The following is a 25195-nucleotide window of genomic DNA, read 5'->3' as shown; positions in this document are numbered from 1 at the left end:
ACAGGGAGGTCATTCTGCCCCTGTACTCAGCACTGGTGAGGCCACACCTTGAGTGCTGTGTCCAGTTCTGGGCCCCTCAGTTTGGAAAGGACATTGAGACGCTTGAGTGCAACCAGAGGAGGCAACAAGGCTGGTGAGGGGCTTGGGACACAAGCCCTGTGAGGAACGACTAAGGGAGCTGGGGTTGTTTAGCCTGGAGAAAAGGAGACTCAGGGGTGACCTTACCACTCTCTACAACTACATGAAAGGTGGCTGTAGCCAGGTGGGGGCTGGTCTCTTTCTCCAAGCAGCAGTGGACAGAACAAGAGGACACAGTCTTAAGCTGCACCAAGGGAAATACAGGTCGGGTATTAGGAAAAAGTTTTTTACAGAAAGAGTGATATATCAAAGTACTGGAATGGTCTGCCCAGGGAGGTGGTGGAGTCACCATCCTTGTATGTGTTTAAAAAAGTCTGGATGTGGCACTTGATGCCATGGTTTAGTTGAGGTGTTAGGGCTGGGTTGGACTTGATCTTGAAGGTCTCTTCCAACCTCGTGGCTCTGTGATTCTGGGAACCCTGTGGACAGAAGTATCTTGGGGTTCATAGAATTATTGTGAATAGATACTTCTAGATACAAATCTACAAAACTACCTCTGTGGGATTAACCTGATGTCCATTTAGGTCTTACACTCGGGTTATCCCAACAACAGGGCTGTAAGGCTTGGAAGAGAAATGCAGCAGTAAAAAGAATCATGGAAGCATTTCAGACTTTAAATATCCTCTTGCAAATAAACTTTTCATAGCAGGAAACCTGCAGGAGTACGCTGTCACACTAACAGTACTCTCAGAAAATTAAGGCAATATCAACTTTCACCTTGGTAAAGAGACATACAGTCCATTTCCAGAAGCAAACAGAAAAAGTTATTTTATACTCACTATAATGTGAAAGAAAATCCTGTATTAAAGATACAACTAACCTTTGAAGACACAGAGAAAAGCAACACTAACACACAAAATTCCTTTAAGAATATTTTATCAGAATACAATTATATGTTCAACACTAATACAGCATATAATCCCTGTTAAATGTTCTATAGACACACTTGGAAACATATTGTGAATAAAACTTGAATAATCAAGAGGATTCTTTAAAATATATATGTACACTTCAGAGGCTACTGTGCAGGAAGAACAGTTTCAGGGATTTCTGCACTCTACAACAGAAGGTAATTTTTGAAATTTCCAAGTAAGTAGTAATGTAAACTAATTTTTATTTTTAAAGAAAGTGCTTCTAGTATTACTACTGGGTTTTGAAAACTATTAAGTCTATTTTCTTTCCATTACATAGCAAGTATTTAAGAATAAGTCTCCACATAAAAACCACCATCCAGCAGACCTCAGTAAGTCCACTTTATAAACAAGTCCTTGCCTTCATTTAATTTCATTAGGATAGCTCCTATGCAAATATACATATATCTAGAAGGTAACAGCCATAACATACTTGTATAGTGCTTCAAATGATACAACCAATATCAACAGAGACTTTGATCAGAAGTTCAGAAGTATGTGCAATGGCTAATTTAATTTGAATACTGACATTCTGGTCTGGCTTGCTCAGAGCCCCAAAAAGGAGCTTAGCATGCCAGTACTTCTGTTTTGTGAAGCAATTTGAAGAGAAAAGGTCCTTCAATATTGTGTAGAACACACAATTTTCTTATTAATGTGAGAAGAAGTAATTTTTTCCTACTGAAACAGATTTTCAGTGTTTTAAAATTCACTCTAACATTATGCAATTGTGCTATTACTACAATTGGAAAAGATCCTGCTCTTTTTTTTTTTTTTTTTTTTGTTTCCTTGTATCAGCATGAACATTTATGCGACCTGCAGCACAGATCAGATGGCAGTTATCTGGACTAAATCTAACCTGGGTTTATTTTAAAAAGATTACTTATCTCATTAACTCATTTATACAGTTCACTGTCCATGAATGTTGGTGACTGCCAAGTAAAGTCAAACCAATGGGGTGCAGCAGTTATCTTTAGCCTTAGCTTAAATGACTACTCAAAACTACTTCAGCTACATACCCAAAGTTGAATTCAGGGAAACAATTAATGCCAAATAAACAGATGTTATTATGATTGGTCAGGAGCACTTGATGACAAGACTTCCTCATGTAAAAGACAGCTTTAATCCTGCTCATACTAAACAAAGAAAGCTTAAAATATTTGAAGCTCAAAAGGAATAAATAAGTAGGGTGTTTTTTGTTATTTTTCCTTTATGCACTCTTTTGAAAACTTATACTTTTGATCATTTTGTGTCTTTGGATTATTGTTCCTAGAGCCCAGCACATCTCCAGGAAAGTAGGACTTTTTATGTGAAGATACATTAAGGATGTATCACAGCTGAATTCTTAAAACTACAGCAGTATTACACCTGAATCAATCATCACTTGCCATCAACATTTGTAATTTCACAGGTGCTCTACCTACTTTTAAACAGGACATATTTGGTGAGGGAGCCCTTACCTACTTCCTACCATCCAGTTTTCTGTATCCTGTTTTTTTTTCTAAGCTTTATTTTATTTTTACCTAATAATGTCTTCTGACCAGTACAACCTCTATCTAATTATTTCATTACTTGAAAAGCTTGTGGCTTTTACCATTACTTCTTCAACTACCAGAAAGGAGGTTTAGCCAGGTGGGGATTAGCCCCAGGCAACCAGCGACAGGATGAGCAGACAGGGTCTTAATCTGTGCCAGGGAAAGGTTTAAGTTGTACATCAGGAGGAATTTTTTTCACAGAAAGGGTGATTAGATATTGGAAGGGTCTGCCAAGGGAGGTGACAGAGTCACCATCTCTGGAGATGTTTAAGGAAATCCTGGATGTGCTCTGGTCTAGCTGACAAGGTTATGATCCGTCATAGGCTGGACTCAATGATTGCAGAACTCTTTTCCAATCTAATTGATTCAGTGATTCTGCGTGGGATCATCCATCGGGCTGCAGTGTAACAACATCCTCCTAAACCAAACAAAAGGAAAAAAGGCAAGATTACTACCCCCATGTCCACCCTATGCCTGGTTTTAAAGCAGACACAGTGTAGCATATATACAGCTGGGAAGTAGCCCCAGGCGAAGGCACACCAGCCCTGCCCTGCTCCATTCACCCCTCTGTGAGCTTCCTCAGGGAGGGAAACTAAGAGAAACTTAGCCACAAATGATCAAAACTGTAACAATAAGGTTGGCTGGCTGGCTGGTTGGCTGGAGACCTGTGGCTGGTGACCAGGAGCTGTGAGCAAAGAGAGGGGGGGAAACTAGTTGTGGAGTAATGGGAGGTACTGTGCTTGGAGAGTGGGGGTTAGATGAGAAAACTGTGTAGGGCTGCAAATACATGAATGAAGAAAAAGGGATAATGTGGCAGGAGAAAGCAGGGAGATCAGGCTTACATGAATAGGTTGGACTGGAGAAGAAAGAGCTGTGGAGGAGAGAAAAGTGCTTGTCTGTACAAAAAATGTTACGATCCCCCTCCTACTCTGGGTTTTGGAGTGGCCACGGTGTAACACACACACGCTGTAACATGTGCATGCACACCTGGCGCCACACATGAGCACACGGCATCACATGTACAGCACAGCATGCACACGTGCTGTCACACACGCGTGGTGTTACATGCATGGTGTAACAAATATGCACACGCCGTAACACACAGACACACAAGGGGTAACACACGCACGGTGTAACAAGTATGCACACGGTGTAACTAACACACACATGGCATAACACACGCGGTGAAACACGCACACGGTGTGATGTGTAGACGGCGTAACACAGCCACACACACGGGGTAGCATGCACAGTGTAACAAATACGCACACGCTGTAATACACACGCGGTGTGACGGACACACGCGGTTAACACACGCACAGTGTGATGAACACGCGTGGTTAACACACACATACGCAATGTGACAGACACGCACGGTTATCACACGCGCAGTTAACATATGCACGGTGTGATGGACACGCGCACGGTGTGACGGACACGCGCGGTTAACACACGCGGTTAACACACGCGCGGTGTGACGGACACGCGCGGATAACGCACGCGGTTAACACACGCGCGGTGTGACGGACACGCGCGGATAACGCACGCGGTTAACACACGCGCGGTGTGACGGACACGCGCGGATAACGCACGCGGTTAACACACGCGCGGTGTGACGGACACGCGCGGATAACGCACGCGGTTAACACACGCGCGGTGTGACGGACACGCGCGGATAACGCACGCGGTTAACACACGCGCGGTGTGACGGACACGCGCACGGTGAACACGCGCGCGGTACAATTCACACACGCACCCACGAGACCCCGCGCATGCGCGCCACCGCCGTGCCCGCTCCTCGCGCGCACGCGCAGAGCTGTGCCCGCCGCGGGCGCGCGCGGTGCAGTGTGGGAAGGAGGTGGCCCCGGCCCGGCGGAGCGCGGCGCTGAATCCTCCCGGCCGCTCACAGCACTGTGGAGCCGCTTCCCGCCCTGCCTCCCCTCCGGCCGCCGCCACCTCCTCCTCCTCCACCCCACACACGCACCCTCCCCCCCCGCCTCCCTCCCGCCGGCCCGCGGATTTAAAGGGGCAGCGGCGCCGGCCGGGGGAACCATGCCGAACTTCTGCGCGGCGCCCAACTGCACCCGCAAGAGCACCCAGTCCGACCTGGCCTTCTTCCGTTTCCCCCGCGATCCGGCCAGGTGAGACGACCTCGGGAGGGGCGGGCTGGGGGAGGGGCGCCCGGCTCCCCTCTCGGGCCCCGCCGGCCCACAGCGCTGCCTGCCTGAGGAGACATCGTGCCGGAGAGCTGGCTCCCTTCCCCCGGGCCGCTCTGCTTCCCCCGCGCCTCCCTAACCGCGCCTCCTTACCCGCGGGGCCGGCGGGCGCCTGGACCTCCCGATGGTGCCTGCGGAGGCCGCGCTCGCTCCGGCGGGGCGGGGCCGCGGGACCCTCCGGGCTGTGGCGGCGGGAGGCGGGCGGGCGGCTGCGCCTGCGCCGGGACGGCTGCGGCTGCCGCCCCTCGGGGGAGCGGTGGGGACTGGAGCGGCGCCGCTCCGGGGGGCGGCGGGAAGAGGGTACCTGGCCGAGACGGAGGTGGGGGCTGTCTGTCTGTGGGCAGGGTGGGGCTGTGTGTGAGGTGGTGCGATGGGATGTATGGCTGTGAGAGATGTGGCGCAGCTGGAGGGGTGTCGGAGCCGTGGGCTCAGGTAGGGAGTCCTGCACTGTGGGGGGCCCGCGCAGGCTCAGCACTGGCTCAAGCGGTGAAGCAGTCCATCAGTCCTGCTCTGTGTATTAGACGATGGGATGCTGGACGATGAGGTGTGTGCATGGCAAATGGGACAATCCTGCGCCGGGGAGGAACTGTCACAGGATTGCTGGGATGGTCATGACCAGCAGCAGAGGTGATGGGAGAAATTCCCAATGGGTGAAAGGCAGGGGTAGTGTACTGGTGGAGCAAAAAGCCTGTGAGTGAGAGACAGTGGAAAATACTATGAAAAATACATCATGTACTTAGACATAGAAACGCCCATGTAAAGGTTCACCCTTAAATCGAGATGGCACACTTAAAATCACTTCATTTGTCATGATGCTCACAATATTGGAGGGGGCATAGGCATAGAGCAATACCAGTTACCTCTTTTCTAACAGTCGATAGTTAAGGCTGGGCTTTTCATGATTTATACATGATATTTACTTCCTTCCTTCCTTGAAGCTGCTTGACCTGATTTTTGGAAAAATCAAAACTCCATGGGAATTATGCATATGTAGTATTTTCTAAGAAAACAGACCCTCCAAGCAGTTTCAAATGAAGATACAAAAAGCTTATGTAGGTAGTAGCTGCTCTCTAAAGTTGTGATTTTGGATATGTTATGAAGGTCTCCTGGATGAATGCAAGGCCTTGCTGTAAAGGTTATCCAGACCTCTGGATGTCTAGTACATGCAAGGTATTGTAATACAATCCATATTCCACATGCTTTTGCTTTAATAAGAACTGAAATCAAAGTACTTGCTTACCTACTCTTATTCTTTCATTTTCATGATTCTCTCTTATTGTTGTCTCTTTCTACCGTCTGTCCTATGAGACCCTTAAGATCTCACACAAAGGAATGTCTGCAGTTTGTGTGGAATTGAAGAAAATTGACACTGTCTGAACTTCAGTCTTAATTTGTAAGAGTTCCATGCTGTAAAATATGAGTCACATCAAGCTGTGCAGAATTCCTTAGTAGATGGCAGTTTACTCTATGAAGAAAATACCCTCTTCAGTTTATAGTTTTTAATGGAAGGACATTTTGAATGAATGTTTTCCATGGTAGCAGTGTGGAGAGGTACTTAAAGGTGTGTGACAAAATGATTACATTTTAAATACTAATTTTTTTAAAACTCTATTTTGTAAACTCTAGGATGGTTTGGGTTGGAAGGAGCCTTAAAGCTCATCTCATTCCAAGCCATGGGCAGGTACACCTTCCATTAGACCACCTTTCTCCCAGCTCATCCCTGGAACAGTCCCAGGAATGGGGCAGCCTCAGTTTCTCTTGGCAACCTATGCCAGGGCCTCTGAACCCTCACTGTAAAAAACTTCCTTCATATATGTATCCTAAATTTCCCCTCTTACAGTTTGAAGCCATTTCTCCATGTCCTGTCACTACAGTTCCTGATGCAGAGTTACTCTCCTACTTCTCCGTAAGGCTCCTTCAGACACTGGAAGGCGCTGTGAGGTCTCTGCGCAACTTTCTCTTCTCCAGGCTGAACAGCCCCGACTTTCTCATCCTGTCTCCATATGGGAGGTGCTCCAGTCCTCTTGCCAACTTTGTGGACTTGATCCAACAGTTCCAATGTCCATTTTTATATTGGAGCATACTGTACACAGTATTTCAGCTGGGGTCTCACAAGATGGGCAGGAGGAAGGAGAAACTATACATGAACTGTTTATAGCATCTTTGTACTCTTAAAAACAGTCAGTGACAAAGATGATGTTCTAAGTTCTCTAGAAGTTCCCCCCTTAATATTTTACAACTTTCTGTCAAAAGTTGATCATATATTGTGTTTTATCAAGAGCGTTTAGAGACTGATAAATCCATGCATCCTTTTGGTTTTACAGACTCGAGGATGCTTTATTCTCTGAGTTGGTCTAAAGCAGTCTGCAGATGGAAATGAAAATATGTTCCTTGTACTGCTTGCTCTCACTTTTGTAGGTCAGACTGGGATGGTGAGCAAAGTGCATTGTCCCAAAATGTTACTTGCACTTGGCGGCTTACAGTGGGAAAGCTGAAAATAAAGTTGTTAGAATACATCTTCAAATAAATTTTAATTTAAAAAAATCATTGATGGTAAATGCATAGTCTGGGTATATTGTTTCTACTACCTTACTGTTTTCAGTGTTTCCATAATAGCTGGGTGATTGCCTTTAATGTTTTCCCAGTTCTGTGCTAAGCAGTTCCAGTTAGGCATTCCAAGTCTGATCTTTCAGGTGTTAGGAAGTCAGTGACAGCTAACCTGTTAAGACTTCCTTCTTTCATTTTGGCTTCTTGAGTACATAAAGGGTTCAGAGATTAGCCTTTGGAGAAGAACCACCAGTATTTGATGGGTGGTATATTGTCTTTTCATATCAAACTAGTGTACATAGCCTGTTACCTCCAAAAGGTTTACAGTTTTATGCAGTCTAGGCAGTGATCCTCACAGTAAGATATGTTTGTTTAACTCTCATCTGTGATTGTGGCTCTGTTCATCATGGTGGCTCAAGTTACAGCTGAGTCATGAGTGTTAAGAACAAAACACTTCTTAAGCAAAGAGATGCTGTTCTGCTGCAGTTGACCAGTAGTGAGGTAATGTATACTCTAGTTGCAGCTCAGTAAAATGCCATTTCAACTTTCCTGAGATGTCAGCAGATCTCTGAAAATATAGTTTGTTTCTGAAGAAAACCTTCTTAAAAGCTAATGAGCAATGCCTGAGAGGTATGAAGGAAACTTTCCTGCCTGACCATTCAGGAGCCACACTGGGAGTCCCCTTTGGAGACTTGAATTGCTATGAGCAAGGCCCCTCCAGGGCAGCGGCTCCAGTGAAACAGAGTGCCATTTGACTTCCTGGACATGCCACACTCATGGTGGCAGACAAGTTTCCCTTTCAGCCTCGACCCTGGGTTCTGTGTTTTCTGTAGCAGAGTCCCAGATGTCTGGTTCCTTTCAGCACTTTAATTATAACGTGATAACAGCTTGAGCTGATGCCTCTGGGGATTGACCCTGAACCAAGAAATCCCTGGGCTTTTATATCCTTACAGTCTCTGCACCCATTCTGTAAGTGCTGCCCTTATGTACAGCATTATTCCAAGTACAAATATAACAAAGCTAACAGGATTACCATGGGGTAGAGTACAACATTATAGATTCCTGTGCACAAATACTTAATGATTACCAATAAAAAAATCACAATCAACTGTATGATCATCCACTACTCGTTTGATGTGAGAATGGTGTATCCAGTTTACTTAGCTAAAACTTACAGCAAATAGTATATGGCAGTATATGGTCCTTCCTATTTAACTCCCAATTTGGATTTTACTGAAAATACCTTAGTTAATCCCTCATTTCCAGATTGTATGTCATGCAGCTGTATTTTGTTTTATTTAATATTTTGTGTGAAGTTGTCTCCAACCATTTATTTTCTAAGAGGCTGGCCCTGGATATAATTCTCTGCTAAACACTGTTCCTGTTGATGACCACTCTAGAGGTTGGTGAGAGTTATTTCCAATATTTTGCTATCTCCCATAGTACTACTCCTAAATTCCAGCCATTTTTAAATCTACCTGACTACAAGTTTGAGCAGTTTTATTATTTCTTTGTGTCACAGGAGCCTTTGATATGAGCTGGACAGTTTACTAAAGTGATTTCTCTTGTAAGCTTGGTAGCTTCCAGCAACACTTGTATTTCAGTTCCATTAGATGCATTCTTTTCTGCTGAAGTAAAGAACTATGGTTCCTTCAGTAGCATAGATGTATGATGCTCTCCAAAAGCTTATTTAGAATTAGTATAATCACTCATTAATTACATCTCCACCAGGCTGCTCTTCCTAATGCAAGTTATTTCAGCCTCTTGGGCATTCACCAAGGGTTGTAGAGGTTCTGCTTTAAGCAGCTCTTAGTTTCTCAATCCTGTGTAGCCTGGGTGTCATTTGCCATTCATGTATGAGGATCCATTGGAGAATGGGATTAGATCCAAGTTCTCTAGAGACTGATCATGCATATCTCCCTGTAGGTGGCTGAAGTGGAACACTACCTGAGCACATCACGATACAGCTCACTCTTGAAGGGAATGGGAAATAAAGTTCTGGATTAAAAAAATAAATCTCAAACTAATATGTGTATTTAAAATAATTTATTCACAACTACATGCTCTCTGTGGGAATGATGCTTGTGAAGCATGCTTAAGAATCATGTCCATTTCGTGTATACATGGATGTTGGGTGACTTGAACCTAAGCTTGCTCCTTTTCATGGTAATTGCTGTTGCTGCTATTGCTTTTAACATAGGAATTATTCCCTGCTGCTACAGCATCCAGTTGAGTTGAGTAGCAAGACTCAGGGCAGTCTTGTGGCTGTAGGTTTTGCATAAGGACTTCACAAGCTCCATAAGCTTCTCATGCAGGAAGTCTTCTCATGCAGAAATAGTTCAAAAGGCCTTGGAGTAATCTGGCAATCCCAATGCCAGAGCCAAAGCTAAAGCTCCTTTTATAGCTCGGAAAAAGCTTTTTCTGTTTCCGGACCCCACTGCACAGGCTCCCCATGCTCTGTCTTGGTAGTGTTAAGGAATCCATTCAGTGCTGGCAGCTCAGGGACAGCTGCAGTGCCAGCTGCAGATGGAGCTCTGGTGGCAAGAGCTGGAGGCAAGAAGCAACTGCCGACCCTTTGCACAGCAGAAGGGCACAGGGACCTGTGGCACAGCCAGTTGGGTTCCCTCCTTGGACGCACCATCTCGAGCTGTGATTTTGTTACTGCACCATGATTGCAATTATTTTATGGATTCATATGACTGAGATTGTGCCATGGGAAACCTGGGGTCAAGCTGCTAAGGAAATCTGGTCTGACTGTCAGAGCTGCCAAGGGCCCTCAGTCCCAGCTCAGGTGGTGCAAGTATGACTGCCAGAGAGGCTCCTGGGTGGCCCAACAGGGACGTTTCCTTAACAGTACCCTCTGCCAGTGGTTTACTGAACTACTTTAGCCCTGGTAGATCCAGTCTGCCGTAACTTTCTATCTTGAAGAAATCCTTGCAATGGGGTTTTTGTATGTTATTGGTTGAGTACCCACTGCCTGTTTACCATAGCCTGGACCTTTCCTGGGTCTGCTAATCTTTGTCCTTTTGTTAATATAAATCCTAAATATTTTACATCCTGACAACACAACTGAAGCTTAAAAAATGATGCAGTGGCCTTTTCTTGCTAATGCAGTGCATAGACAAGTAGCGTCTTTCAATCTTCATAAGCCTTGCTGGCAACTAACAAATCATCTACATATTCTACAGCTATCAATTCACATGGTGGTTTTATACCTTATTATTGCACTGCAGTAGGTGTCAAAATTCTCTGCATATTTAATGGACCTAACTCTCTACTCCTGAAGACCATAACAAAACTTTGAAGCATTTTCTTATATCTATTTTTTTTAATAAACTGAAGTTTTTGCCTTTTCTTTTTGCTGAAGTGGCAATATAAAGTCTTAGGCAACAAAACTGCAGTTTCCTGCTCAGACTGGACGCTTTTCATATCTTTGTCTTGGATGAAAATGAAACTGTGTCCTCTAAATTAATATAAATAACATTGTTTCAAAAATTAGAAAGATTGCCTGCTTCTGTGACTGTGCTGCTGAACTGGTGATGCTTGCCATTTATGAATAACAGCATATCTTCTTAAGACAACAGCAGTTTTCTTTATTCCAGAGAAAGTAATTTACCATCTTCTTACCTATATAAATATACATGAGCAAAATATGCATTAATAAATATACTTTAAAACCATACATAAAATTACCACTATTATAAGCAAGTAGTAGTCCACAGAAAATACCATATTTGTACAAAAAAGAGTGTTTCACCTGATGTGCACCTGCTGGAGAACCTGCTTTTGGCAGGGTACATCAACTTGACACCCTGACAATCCATCCAAATAGCTACAACTAAGTCTGAATTCACAAAAAGGATAACTTTTCTGCAAAACAGGACACAAATAGCACACATTTTGAAGATGAGTATTCCTCTACTAGCAGATCTTTCCACTTCCCCCTTTTTGAAGGGAATCCATATGCACATAATCACATCAGAGTGAGCAATTGCTTCAGCTGATGTTTTCTATGCTCTCCAGAAATATGTTTTGTCTGCGAACCAGTTGCCTATTTACTTGCAAGAGAAGAAAATACTTTTACAACTAAAAAAATATAGTAAATGAACTCTTTGGTTAATTTTTTTGAGAGAATCACCATATATTAATATGCTGTGGATAATAATTTTTAATAATTTCCTACATAATCTCCAAAATGTTCAGGTAGTGGCATGAATCATTACTGTAAGAGTTTAGGTTGTTGTATTTTGGTTTTGGGGATTTTTTTAAAATAAACTTTGCTATCAGTCTTGCTTTCTGAACCAGTTTTAGCTAAACCTTTGAATTATCCCCCGATATTCACAAAATAAAGTCACAAAAATAGAATAGAATCACAGAGTCTTTGAGGTTAGAAAAACCCTCTACAATCATCAAGTCCTACTATTAAGCCAGCACCACCATGTTCACCTCTGAACCATGTCCTCTGGTGCCACATCCACATGCCTTTCAACGACTACCAGGTATGGTGATTCCACCACTTTTGTGAGCAGCCTGTTCCAGTACCTCACCACCTTTCAGTGAGGAAATTCAGCCAACCTAAATCACCTGTGTCACCTTCTCTGACACAACTTGAGGCTGTTTCCTCTTGTCCCTTCTTGTCCCTTTCTTGTCCTCTTCCCCTTATTCTCTGGCAGCAGAGCCTGTTGCTCACCGGGCTGCACCCTCCTATCAGAGTTGTGGAGAGTGAAAAGGTCCCCCCTGAGCCTCCTTTTCTCCAGGCTGAGCCACTGCAGCTCCATCAGCTGCTCCTGGTACTCCAGACCCTTCCCCAGCTCCACTCCCTTCTCTGGACACACTCCAGCACCTACATCAAGGTTGCAGGGATCCCAAAACTGACCCCAGGATTGGAAGCGCCTCACCAGTGCCCCACAGAGAGGGACAGTCACTGTGCTGGGCCTGTGGCCGCACCATGGCTGGTACAGGCCAGGTACCCTTTGACTTCTTGCTCACCTGGGCGCACCTGGGCTCATATTCAGCCACTGTTGACCAGCACCCCCCGGGCCTTTCTAACAGTCAGCTTTCCGGCCACTCTGCCCTAAGCCTGTACCTCTGTGGGGGGCTGTGGTGATCCAAGGCAGGACCAGCCACCCCCAGCCAGCCATTTGCACAGGACTTTGTTAGGCACAAGGTCAGTACCACTTCACGGCCTGCAAAGACTAAAGCTGCTTGCATTGGGTGTACTCCTCAACAGCAGTGGTGTAATATATTGCATTGAGATAGCTTTTAATTTGTGCCAAATATATTGCAAGGGAAGGACTTGTGTAACAGTATATGGTATGTGTTAGATGAATACTGAAAGATTTGATAAAAGTTAATACATAATTTTATTCTAAGTTGTTTCTAGTTGCTTCTTGGATAATACCATGCAGAGCTGTAGTGGGTGATCTCATGGGTCTGACTTCCTTTTTCTTTGTTATTCCATTCCTCAGAGAGTGTTCTATTTGGAACCAAATTCACAGTGAGAGTGAAGGGCTGAATTCAGACTCAGATGGAGTTTTCAGGTTTGAGTTCAGTCATATAACCTGTCATCTCCTTTTAGTCCTGTTAGTCCTTTTAGTCCTGGGAGAATGTCAACATTTCAGCCTTTGCCATTAGAGCTTCCTAAATTTCTAGAACTCTGGTTGCTGATATGCTGCTCCAGTGGTTTGAGAAGCTTGGTGCTCATGTCTGATCCATGATACGAAAGAGGGGAAATTTAGATTAGGTATTGGGAAGAAATTCCTCCCTGTGAGGGTGATGAAGCCCTGGCACAGGTTGCCCAGAGAAGCTGTGGCTGTCCTATCCCTGGGAATGTTCAAGGCCAGGCTTGATGGGGCTTGGAGCAGCCAGGTCTAGTGGAAGGTGTCCCTGCCCATGGCAGGGCCTGGAACAAGATGGGCTGTAAGGTCCTTTCCAACCCAAACCTCTAGGATTGTGTAGTTAGGATCCTCCAACCAGGGCTCTGAACACCAAGGGCTTCTTTTGGATCATGTGCCCAGGTGATGTCTTAAAGAACCTAGAAATAAAATAACATACCCCTTAGATAATATTAGTATAGGAGGTAACACAAAGGCTGGTCTTCATTGGAGGCCTCCAGGGGCAGATATGGAAAAATGTCCATGAAATGCCCACCCCTCATGGGTGAAGAGTTTTAAAAGTTTAGCAAATCAGCATAATTGAAAAAAATCACCAATTAGGGACATAAGAGGTGATGCCATTTCCCTCAGTCCAACCTCCTTTGAATCCTGCCCGCACCTCCCCCCCCCTTCCCTCTTCCTTAGATGGGAACTAAATGTTTGTGAAAATGTGTCTTGAAGAGCTGGTTTTTGGTCTTGGTTCCCAGACGGAGCCAAGATAGGATGGGGGCCTTGGAACGTGGGTTTTTTTCTGCCTAGGGAAAAGGTATGGTAAACTACTGGGAAAACTAGCCACAAATAGAACTATAGGCTACAAAGTTATAAATATATGTGTAAGACTACAGAGAATATATTAAAGAAAACAGGCATAAATCATTTGGCATCACAGGCAGTGTTTACTTCAGCAAAAAAGGCAGCAGCCACAGCGAGTTTTCGTGCAACTGTTGAAGAACTTTGTAAGGGAATGATGCCTTGAGAGGCTACCTAGAACAGAGGCTAGACAGTGTTAAAAGAGTAAAGTAGGTTTTTATTAAAAAGAATACACCTTTGGCAGCACAAGAGCCTGGCTGAGGCTACACCCATGTTGAACAACAGTTCACATGTTTTCACACTTTTGTAAGTTTTGGTCCTTTTGCATATTAGGGTTAATTGTCCAATTACAGCTGCAGGTTATGAAGTCCCATCCACCCAGATTGCTCTCCTCAGTTTGCTGTTTATACTTTTCAGGCCTGAAGCTGCAATGGTGTCCTTGGTTCTCCAGCTGGAAAAGGATTGTTTTGTCTAACTAAACTGTGAGGAGAACTTGCTAACACTTTTTATGAAGTTCAGAGTTATGTACTAATGCAGTACAAAATCAGATATTATGAAAGCTAAAACTTAAGGCATCAGGAAAGGAGTATTGAGTGGTTAATGAAATCTGTGTGGGACTCATTTTTGAGTAAGCCCCCTCTGAAGAGCTGGTGGTATCTCTTGCTGTCACTCATTGAACTGATCCTTGACTATTACTAAGTACTACTTACTAAGTACCTACTTAGGTTCTTTGGTTGGCATTAACATGGGAGGGCAAAGAATTCAGGGCTGATGTTTGCCTGCCCTTGACAACTGTGTGCCAGTTCTGAATGGACCATTCCTGCCACCAGTTAGTCTCCCTGTGGTTGCCAGGAGGTGATTCAGGGGAGTTAACATAATGTAAGGAGCTTTGGCTTTGCTCTCTCTCAGTGTTTGTCAGCTTCCCTGAATCAATGAGAGAAGCAGGTAAGACCATGGGGTCAGGCTCCTTCTCTGGACTGAAACCCTCCCCACTAACTACAGAGGAGGCTTCTCAGCCTTTGTGATCATGTTTAATGAGTTGTTTAGTAGTCGACACCCACTGAGAAAGTCTGAGAGCCAGAGTCAATTTACATGCTACAGGTCTCCCACTTTAAAAGAGTGTTTATATCATTTGATTAAGTGAAGAAAGCTCCCCTGTTCTCTTTTTGGGGTGATTGCACTGCCAAGACAAGAGTGCAAGATCTGTTGTGCCAAAAAATCAGATTTTTTAAAACATTGTTTTCTTTCCTTAAGTCATTACTAAGCATACTCTGTATAGGTCTCCAAGAGCAATAGTAGAAATTATTTTGATTTATGGCATTTGGTGTCACTATTATTTTCATATTTTGCATGAGCAAAAAAATTGAGATTTGCAAATGTTTCAGCCAGCAGAGATCAGAATCAAAGATTCCCCTCTTTCATCTGCACAATTGCCCTGTACTGAGCTAAAGCAGAGGTGAATCCACTCAGACCTGTGATTTCCTCATCTGGGCTGCCCACCAAAACATCTGACAAGGCAGCCTTTGTTCTTATTTGTTGAGTAATCACTAGTTGCTTTTCTCCCTCCTTACAGCTATAAACAATAATTTCATGTTTGCGGTCAAAAGTAATAGTAAAATTGCTTTCTTCTAACTTCTAGCAACAAAACAAGTATCAGAGTGACAGAGTATACCCCATTAGGGGAAGTTGAAGCTGGCTACTGCATTTGCATCAATTACTGCAAGTGGTTTACTCACCAGAAGAGAAAGTCTCTTGCATACCTAAATGGAGTCCTGTCAGTAAAGGAAATATTTCTTCATCTTTGTGGTATATCTTGGAGATCTAATCCAAAGCAAAAGTAAATACATGTAAAAATACATATCTAAGGAGAACTTTCTTCAGGCATGGAAGCATTGTATGTGGAATGGTTGCTTTTCTATTGTTATTATTTCACTTTCATAAATCTACTCTAGACTCCCCCAGTGACCACAATAAATAGGAAGCATACTATATTTTGAAGGGAGATGGAAAAGACAGCTATCTTAAAAACTGCCTAGAAAGTGTTATGACTTTAGGCTACAAGCACACATCTTTGGTTTTTAATTTTTCTTTCTAAGAGCAAATTCTTTAGAATTAAATAGTTATGTTTCATGAGCAACTGTGCTACAGTCTGCTCTGTGTGCGTGTCTGTGCATGACAAAGGCAAGAATATATAAATTAAGGGAAAAGACTCCTGAATTCGATGGGGTGATGTTGAGTGGTGAGCAAAAGCAGAAAAAGTACTTTTTACAAAAATTTGATGGGATGTTCCAAAGGAAGTTGTAAAGAACTTTCCTGAGCCTTGTATCAAGGTCAGTTGCACTCACTTGTGCTCCAGTTTTGAATATGGTTTGAAATTGTAAGGGATTTTGTTTTATCCTAAGATTATCTAATTCTTCTCCTTACATGCAGATGTCAGAGATGGGTAGAGAACTGTCGAAGGGCAGATTTAGAAGATAAAACTCCAGATCAACTCAACAAGCACTACAGATTGTGCGCTAAACATTTTGAGACTTCTATGATATGCAGAAGTGTAAGTAAAAACAAGCATTTGTTTACTGCATCTTGCAAAATGTGACTGACATTTTTCACCAGAATGCTGCCTTTTAATCTTTCAGCTCCTGGGTAACTCGTCCCTAGGAAAATTAATTTCTTAGTCTTAATTGGGATCACTGCCATTGTCTGGGGCTCCACACAGGCTCTCAGCCATTGAAAATGCTAATGAAGATGAACAGTCAGAGGAGAGAGAAAAAGTGATGCTCCTGGAAGTTTAATGTGTTTGTTGAACACTGTCCCTCACTGCACTGCTTTCCTTGTTTCACTAGAGATTACAATATTATATAAGTTTATTGGGTGTAATTTTGCATGTCTCTAATTTTTAAACTTATTAATGTCCTGTTCCTGAAGTGTGTACATAGTGTGATTTGGTTAAATTGCACTCTGTTGTGGCCACAAGATTTAAACACTCTTTACATTCTGTCAAGCTATAATTTCCTGTTGCATTTTCATCCAACTAAAGTCAAGGCACTGTTTTCTGTTAATGAAGTAATAACTTTCAGTTCTTTTTGTCAACAATATGATTTTAACAGTTTGCATAAGAGTAGGAAAGGGTGGACTTGGGACTTTGTATCAAGTTTTAATTTCTAGGCTGAATTTCACTCTGGTACATAAGCAAAATGGATCTTTTAGTTATGAAGGATAATTAAAATATGCAGGTCAAACTCTGAAATCCTAGTGGTATTACACGTGATGAGGTGTCTAATTAGCCATCATCCCTGAAACAGATGAAAATTGGAAGTAATTATGACTCTGAAAGGAAACACTATGAACTGGGTTTGTTTGAAATGTATTTCAATCTAATGACAAGATGACATCCGTTACAATTTTGTACTTAGTATAAATTAGCCAGTATAGGCAACACAGGTTTACAGAATATCCAAATATAACATTTTACTTTAAATATTTTTTAACTGGGAGCACTTACATGATCATCTAGAAGTCTTTTCTTATTTTCTTTTTATTCACAGATAAATTTTCCCTCAATATCATCTTTCACAGTAGTGCTTGGTGGACTTCATAGTTCTACAAAAAGAAGCAAATGAACATTTTCACAATGAAATGTTTCTAGAATTGTGAAATAAGTGATTAAACCCAAAACACAATAGTAACAAAATGTTTCCTTTCTGATGCATAAATGTCTTTTTTAACCAGAATGTTTATTTTTAAAAAAAATCATAATACTGAAGTAAATTAAAATTATTGCATCCAGGGTCTTTGATATAAAGATAATGGGGACAAAAAAAAAAGTATTTGTAGTTTGGATTGGAGTTTTCTGTAGTATCTGTCTTCCTGTTTTCAGTGTTCTCTTGATATTCCTGAAATGTAAGTTGCATAGTTTAGCTTTCTCTGTGGTAACATCAAAAAGTCAAAGTACTTTAGAATAATAACATAAACAAGAAAAGAAGGAGAGAAAAAAAAAGGAACAGTATCTGAAATTTCTCAAAGAATTCCCTAGTTGAGATGTTTGTTTTCTGGCAGAGCCCCTACAGAACGGTTTTACGGGATAACGCTGTGCCAACTATATTTGATCTTACAAGTCACCTGAACAATCCCCACAGCAGACATAGGAAAAGGATAAAAGAGCTGGTAAGTTTTTAATGTAAAATTATTGGTTTATTATTAAAAGAAAAGATGACAAGTAAGCTAATGTGAAACTTTTACACAGAAATGTGAAAAAAAAATATTTAGCCTCTTGAGTGTTTGTATTTTCTGTGCTACCTATTCCTGTATCTTTTTTGTTGATTATTAGTCAAATGCATGATAAAAATTTTATCTAAGGAAGTTCTGAAGAAATAATCCGGAAAATTAAATGTGTTGGTCCAGAGCTGATTCTTTCATCTAAATCAAATGTATAGTTTTCTTTTCCTTGTTACTACACTGCCAGCTGAACACAACTGAAGCTTGATATCCCAAAATTCTTGCTGCATGTTGATTGTGATCTTTGGTTCACCCATTTAACTTCTGAAATCTGAATCAATTCAGACATGCTTGTTTTAGCTTATTGTTGTGAAAAAATGATCCATGGATAAAACCAAGATTGAGAAATTTTTTGTGGGATTGTGTCTTGTGTGTCATTTAGGGGAGAAAATGTCTCCATAGTTATAAGTATACTGACAACTGACAATTAAGAGGAATTCCACTCCTTATCTCTGTTTATACTTGAAAAATTGCAGACAATTTCTAAATACTTCTTTGTGAGTTTGGTTGCATCTATTGACTGAAAATGGAGTTAAAGATAGTTCTGACTATTGGCAGCATATTACCAAATTGCAATAGAATATTTAATGGAATCTATTTACTAATAATGATACATATTGAAGAACCTCCTAATACAAATGTTCTCATACAGTTAGTAGATACATGTCATATATATGTCATGGCTGTAATAAACCACCTCAAGAAACCTCCTGGTGTTAGAATTTCTAGCACTTTTTGGCAAATGTTAACTGGTCTCATCTACAGTATTTTTATCTGATCTTGATATGGTAATATTTTAAGGTGACATGTTAGACATTGTCATCAATATAAGTTCTTTTTGTTTGTTCTTTTAAGAGTGAAGATGAAATAAGAACATTGAAGCAGCAAAAGAGTAAGTGATCAAAATAATTGAGGTAATAACTTTATTTGCTAAGGCTGATGAGGTAATGCAGGACTCATAACTATTCATTTATTATAGCAGGAGGATAATTGAGTTCCTTCTTGATTCAGCCAGCCAGTCTAAATTGTTTCCAAAATACTCATTCACTTTTAAACTGGAAACATTCTTCTCTGGACTCTGGTATCTTAAAGGTAATGGGCAAGTAAATGTTATATTTTATTTTTGACACTTACAGTATTTTCATTTTGTAGTTGATGATGCTTTTGAACGGAAACAGGCAACTCAAGAATCAAATGAAAACAATGAGCAAAATACTGCCTCAGAGGAAGGAGGGGAAGAACAAGAGGAAAAGGCTGTCCCCTTAACACTGGAAGAAAGAGAAAACAAAGATTACCTTAAATCATTATTTGAAATTTTGATCTTAATGGGTAAACAAAATATTCCATTGGATGGCCATAATGTTGACGAACTTCCAGAAGGTATTTTTACTTCAGATAACTTTCAGGCTCTACTGGAATACAGAATAAATGGTGGCGATGAAGTTCTGAGGAAACGATTTGAGATGACTGCAGTCAACCTTGAGTATTGTTCGAAAACTCAGCAGAAGCAAATGCTTGAGATCTGTGAAAACTGTGTTAGAGAGGAGACACTGAGGGAAGTAAGAGACTCGCACTTCTTTTCTATTGTCACCGATGAAGTAGTAGACATAGCAGGTGAGGAACATTTGCCAGTGTTAGTGAGATTTGTTGATGATTCTCACAATCTAAGAGAAGAATTCATAGGGTTTTTACCATATGAGGCTGATCCTGAAATTTTAGCTGTTAAATTCCACGCAACTATTACTGAAAAGTGGGGTCTAAACATGGAGTACTGCCGGGGTCAAGCCTACATTGTCTCCAGTGGATTTGCTTCTAAAATGAAAGTTGTGGCTACAAGACTCTTGGAAAAGTATCCACAAGCTGTGTATACGCTGTGTTCCTCATGTGCCTTAAATGTTTGGCTGGCAAAATCTGTTCCTGTTGTGGGTGTTTCCATTGCATTAGGAACAATTGAAGAAGTTTGCTGTCTTTTTAATCAGTCTCCACAATTACTAGTAGAACTGGACAATACAATTTCTGCTCTTTTTCAGGACAACGACGAAAAGGGTAATGAGTTGAAGAAGATCTGCCGTTCTCAGTGGACAGGCAGGCATGATACTTTTGAGGTATTAGTGGACCTCCTGCAAGCACTGGTACTGTGCTTGGATGCTGTGAGCAGTGACTTTTCTGTCAGGTGGAACAACTTCATTGTTGGTCGAGCATTTGTACTTTCAAGTGCACTAACAGATTTTGATTTCATTGTCACTATTGTAATTATGAAAAATGTTCTGTCTTTTACAAGAGCATTTGGAAGAAATCTCCAGGGACAAACATCAGATGTGTTCTTCGCAGCTGGCAGCTTAACAGCAGTATTGCACTCTCTGAATGAAGTGATGGAGAATATTGAAGTTTACCATGAATTTTGGTTTGAGGAAGCCACAAATTTGGCTACAAAACTGGATGTACAAATTAAACTCCCAGGAAAATTTCTCAGGGCACAACAGGGGAACTTCGACCCTGATATGACATCAGAAAATTACTACAAAGAAATCCTAAGTGTCCCAACAGTAGAGCATATTATTCAAGAATTAAAAGATATTTTCTCAGAACAACATTTAAAAGCTCTTAAATGTTTATCATTAGTGCCCTCAGTCATGGGACAGCTCAAATTCAATACGTCTGAGGAGCATCATGCTGACATGTTCAAAAATGACTTGCCCAATCCAGATACACTTTCTGCTGAGCTTCACTGTTGGAGAATCAAGTGGAAGCACAGAGGAAAAGATATTGAACTTCCAGCTACTATTTATGAAGCACTTCACTTGCCAGACATAAAGTTTTTCCCTAATGTTTATGCATTGCTTAAAGTCTTGTGCTTACTTCCAGTGATGAAGGTGGAGAATGAAAAATACGGACTAGGACGAAAGCGCTTAAAGGCATACCTGAAAAACACCTTGACAGGGCAAAGGTCAAGCAACCTTGCTTTGCTGAACATAAACCTTGACATAAAACATGACTTAGATTTGATGGTGGACACTTACATTAAACTCTATCCAGATAAAGTGGAATTTCAAGACTGTATTCCTGCAAACAATTCTGAAGTAACAGATAATGCCTAACTTTTAAGCTCTAACCAATCTGTTGAAACAGCTTGTTCTTAATTAAGTTTCAAAGCTGGGGAGAAAAACTGGTGAAATCTTAAAAAATCACTGCAATTGTGTTTTCATTTTTAGCCTTGGGCTGAACAAGCTGTGGTCAAAGACCTAAATTATGTGTTGTTAGTCCATGCTAAATGTGTTTGGCAAACAAAATCAAGCCTGACACAAGCCCATGCTCTTGGCAGAGGTGCTTTCTACATCTGATTGGCTTAACTAGGTGCTCGTTTACTTTATTGCATCGTGGAAAAAGTACATTACGATTGTAGATCTGATGGGGCTGTTACATATTCACTGATTAATTAGGATAAGAAAGAAATTCAAACTACTGAAAAGAGTATAATCTATTTCAGTTCATTACTTAATGTTTTTTTTAAAACCCAAACTTTTAAGAAAGTCTTTGATGTATATTTAAGTGGCATTTTGGAGAGTGGATTCAGCTATTGCACGATCCCCATGCTATGGACAGGTCTCAGTGTAAAGTGAATGTCAGTGATATAGGGGTACGTTCACGGTTTTGTTGGAAGAGTCAACCTCTAATCTCTTGATGACTGTTTACATTCCTTTGTGTCAGACACAAAACTTTTTTCTTTAGGCTTAACAGGTATGGCAGGAGTATTTAAGTTCTTAAAAGACACTAAAAACTTAAAATTTATTCCACAAACATTTAAATCTGCTCTGCCCCAACTCTGATGCAAACACCATCCATCTTATAGTATGTTTATTTGTAAACTCACTCTGGAAAGATTAAAATAAGAGTTTGTTGTTTGTCTAGAAGTAAGATTGGAAAAATTGCTGTTATTTTTGGTGAGAATGAAACATTTTTGTACAGTTTATGGAAATTTAAAATAAAATGTGAATTGCTTTTTACGTAGCATTGGATTTCCTAGTAAAGCTGTGCCTCTGGAAATGTGTTCTGTAAAGGTGCCTTTTTATTTTAGCAATTTTTTTCTTCATTGTTTTTGCAATTCTAGTGAGTGGCATTTTCTGAAGACAGAGGAAACTGTGCAATAGTACAACTGATGTGCATGTTCTGCAAGGTTTTTTAAAGTATTTTGAGATAGCACTAACTACAGTGCTTTTACTGATAGAAGTTCTGACAATCAGGCAGAAAGAGATTAAATTTGAAATGGTTCAAAAGTAAAGTTTTGCAGCTATCCTGATGCATGACAGGTTTATAACTTATTTATCAAATCAAACATTAAAAATCAAATGGCTTGGGTTGAAAGGAATCTTAAAGCTCATCCATTTCCACCCACTGCCATGGGCAGGGACACCTTCCACTAGACCAGTTTGCTCTAAGCCCCATCCAGCCTGGCCTTGAACGCTTCCAGGAATTGGGCAGCCACAGCTTCTCTGGGCGACCTGTGCCAGGGTCTCGCTGCCCTCAGAGCCAAGGATTTCCTCTGCTATCTAACATAAATTTCCTCTCTTTTAGCTAAAACCATTCCCCCTCGTCCTGTCACTAAGTTCCTGATGCTGAGTCCCTCTCTAGCTTCCCTGTAGCCTATTCAGATAGTGGAAGGCGCTGTGAGGTCTCCACACAACTTTCTCTTCTCCAGGCTGAACAGCCACTGCTTTCTTGTCCTCTCTCCATATGGGAGGTGCTCCAGTCCCATTTCCAAGTTTATGTCCTTCTTATGTTGGGGGTAGGTGGGAAATTACAATACTATTATGTACTTCGCAGATGCAGTGAGAAAGGTCCCCAGCAACAGCAAATTGAATGATTCTAAAGAATATGAGTTCGTAGGGCTCCAATGTAGTCAAAACAATAAGATCAAATTTGGAAAAAGCCCCACCTTTTCAAAACATTATCTTTTCAGTAGTATTTGTATATGCTTTCTGATATACTTTTATGCTATTGCAATTCTTGTCTCAATAGTTATAAGTTTAAAATTAGTTTTAGTTCATATCTTTCTCTGTTCCTCTCAATATATGAAAATAGCTCCCAAATCCTGGTTAATGCTATAAAAAAACCATTTTAAAATTAAAAATCATATGGAAAGTTGGCTCTTTTTAAAGATGATCTCAATTATAATTTTAATAAAATAAATAAAAAATATTTCCCATCTTGGAGTTCTGTGTGTTCCCCTGCTAAACACAGCAACATGGTGGTCATGACATCAGAGGTCATGAGCCCTGTGTCAGTAAAGTCAGGTTGGATGAGCCCAGGCTTACAGGTGCAATCAGAGAGGGAAAATAGATGTCCAGTAACATAGAATTGGCCAAAAGAGCTGAAGACTGCTTTCTGACTGTGTAAATGAGGCCTTTCTAACTAGTGTACTGAGACAAATTGGAAAAGGGAAATGCACTAAAACTCTGTTTAAGTTAGTGTCTACTGGAGCTCAGCTGAAGACACATGCTTGTGGTAAGCTTTGCCAGTTAGCTGGCTCAGTCTTTTGGTTTTGAAGTGCCTTTCACAGAGATATTTAGCTTGTCTGTAATAAATCGGGAGCTCCTGATTTATTACAATTTGACTTGTCCTGTTGGTGAGGAATCTTGATTTTTTAATACCTATGCTGAAAACTAAAAGAAGGGAGATTAAGATGAGCTGTTGGGGAAAATTCTTTTCTCTGCGGGTGGTAAAACACTGACACAGGTTGCCCAGAAAAGCTGTGGCTACCCCATCCCTGGAAGTGTCCAAGGCTAGGTTGGACACGGCTTAGAGCAATCTGGTCTAATGGAATGTGTCCCTGCCCATGGCAGAAGGTGGATTGAGATGGTCTGTAAGGTCCCTTCCTACCCAAGTCATTCTGGAATTCTATGATTGGTCTATGATATGGAGGAGCAAAGGCATAGCAGGTTGCAATGATAGATGCCTCTTCAACAGGAGAGGTTTCTGTGGAGGAAAACAATTTACTGAAACTACAGTGTTTCCCATCTGATTTCTAGGGGTGCATGGAAAGAATGAATCTGTAGTGTAATCCAGTTACACAATTTTGCTACAGCAGGTCTGAGACTGATAAAAATGTGTCCGAAAATGAAACAATCACTGAAGATAAACTTGGATTCTGTTTTGTTGAACAGATTTTGGAGACAGGGAATTACAGTTTTTAAACAGTCTGTCAATTTAGGGCAGTGTATATTTCCAAGGTGTGTGTGAGGTATTTACCTTAGTTTGACCTGGCATTTTGGCACATTGTATGTAATGAAGTAATTGGTCTGTTAAAATTAGTGTAAGTATTGCTGCTCAGATACAATTTTTAGTGAAAGTAGATTTCCATAGCTGCTCAGCCTATCGTGCTCTGCGAAAGCAATGCGTGTTTTAATACACAAAATGTATTTCCTTTTCCCATGCATAGAATTTCTGCTAGAAACCAGTATTGATACCTGGAAAAAGAGCATGTATCATTTTGTCTCCTGTAGTGTTATTTCTGTCATTGTCTTCAGAAATCCTATATCTGCTTGTTCAGGTGCCAAGGTTGTGGTGTAAAGAAGTGGGGAACAGAACCACTTAAGGATTCTAGGTACAACTATTCTGTCTTCCACAATCACTTTCTGTGCAACAGTGCAAAATCTCAGAGTGGCCAGAAACATCCAAATTACTCTTAAGCGGAGGAAAATAAATCTCTTTTTTTATGTTTCAAGAAACAGCCACTGACCTAGAATAAAAATAGGTGTTATCCCAAAGAAGCATAACATTCCATCATTTCCAGACCTATAGTGCTCTCTACTTTCCCTAAGGAAAACAGTTCCAACAAGGAATAGGAATCTCCCCAACATTTTGCTTAAAAGTAATTAGTGAGACATCAGCAAAAAAACAAAAAAGAAAAAAAAAAGGAGTTCGAAGTTTTAAACGCATCTGCAGCAGTTTCAAAACGTGCATGCTCTTTATAAGCTTTCTTTACTTTGAAAAATAACTGTTAATCAAATAGAATTCAACGTGCATGTTCTGTGACACAGTAATTGTTCATTTGATTTTTGCCATATTGTGCAGTGTTTCTAATTATTTATTTTCCTGCAGCAAACTTGCTTTTT

General features: G+C 41.2%; 1 protein-coding gene and 1 long non-coding RNA gene across 5 annotated transcripts; one reads left to right on the top strand and one right to left on the bottom strand.

Moving 5' to 3' along the window:
* Positions 1–1809: 1809 nt before the first annotated feature.
* On the bottom strand, positions 1810–5019 carry LOC119702639. Of its 3 annotated transcripts, none has more exons than XR_005257410.1 (3): positions 4891–5019; positions 4688–4801; positions 1810–2999 (listed from the first exon to the last, which is right to left on the bottom strand). It is a non-coding gene; the product is annotated as an uncharacterized LOC119702639 (long non-coding RNA). The 3 variants fall into 3 exon arrangements; XR_005257409.1 differs by having other exon boundaries at positions 4688–4805; positions 4891–4991; XR_005257408.1 differs by lacking the exon at positions 4891–5019 and having other exon boundaries at positions 4688–4824.
* THAP12 (THAP domain containing 12) lies at positions 4494–23865 on the top strand. Of its 2 annotated transcripts, XM_038141011.1 has the most exons (6): positions 5078–5116; positions 5899–5967; positions 16239–16359; positions 17865–17972; positions 18939–18975; positions 19236–23865. In XM_038141011.1, the coding sequence occupies exons 2-6, from the start codon at positions 5912–5914 to the stop codon at positions 21179–21181; spliced, it is 2268 nt and encodes a 755-aa protein (XP_037996939.1). In that variant the 5' UTR covers positions 5078–5116; positions 5899–5911; the 3' UTR covers positions 21182–23865. The 2 variants fall into 2 exon arrangements, with proteins under 2 accessions (XP_037996931.1, XP_037996939.1); XM_038141003.1 differs by lacking the exons at positions 5078–5116; positions 5899–5967 and adding an exon at positions 4494–4722 and having other exon boundaries at positions 19236–23862.
* Positions 23866–25195: the final 1330 nt, after the last annotated feature.

Source organism: Motacilla alba, chromosome 1 (assembly GCF_015832195.1).
Source record: "Motacilla alba alba isolate MOTALB_02 chromosome 1, Motacilla_alba_V1.0_pri, whole genome shotgun sequence".
NCBI classification, from domain to species: Eukaryota; Metazoa; Chordata; class Aves; order Passeriformes; family Motacillidae; genus Motacilla; species Motacilla alba.
Note: the sequence above shows the minus strand (reverse complement) of the source record. Positions and strands in the feature narration are given on the sequence as shown.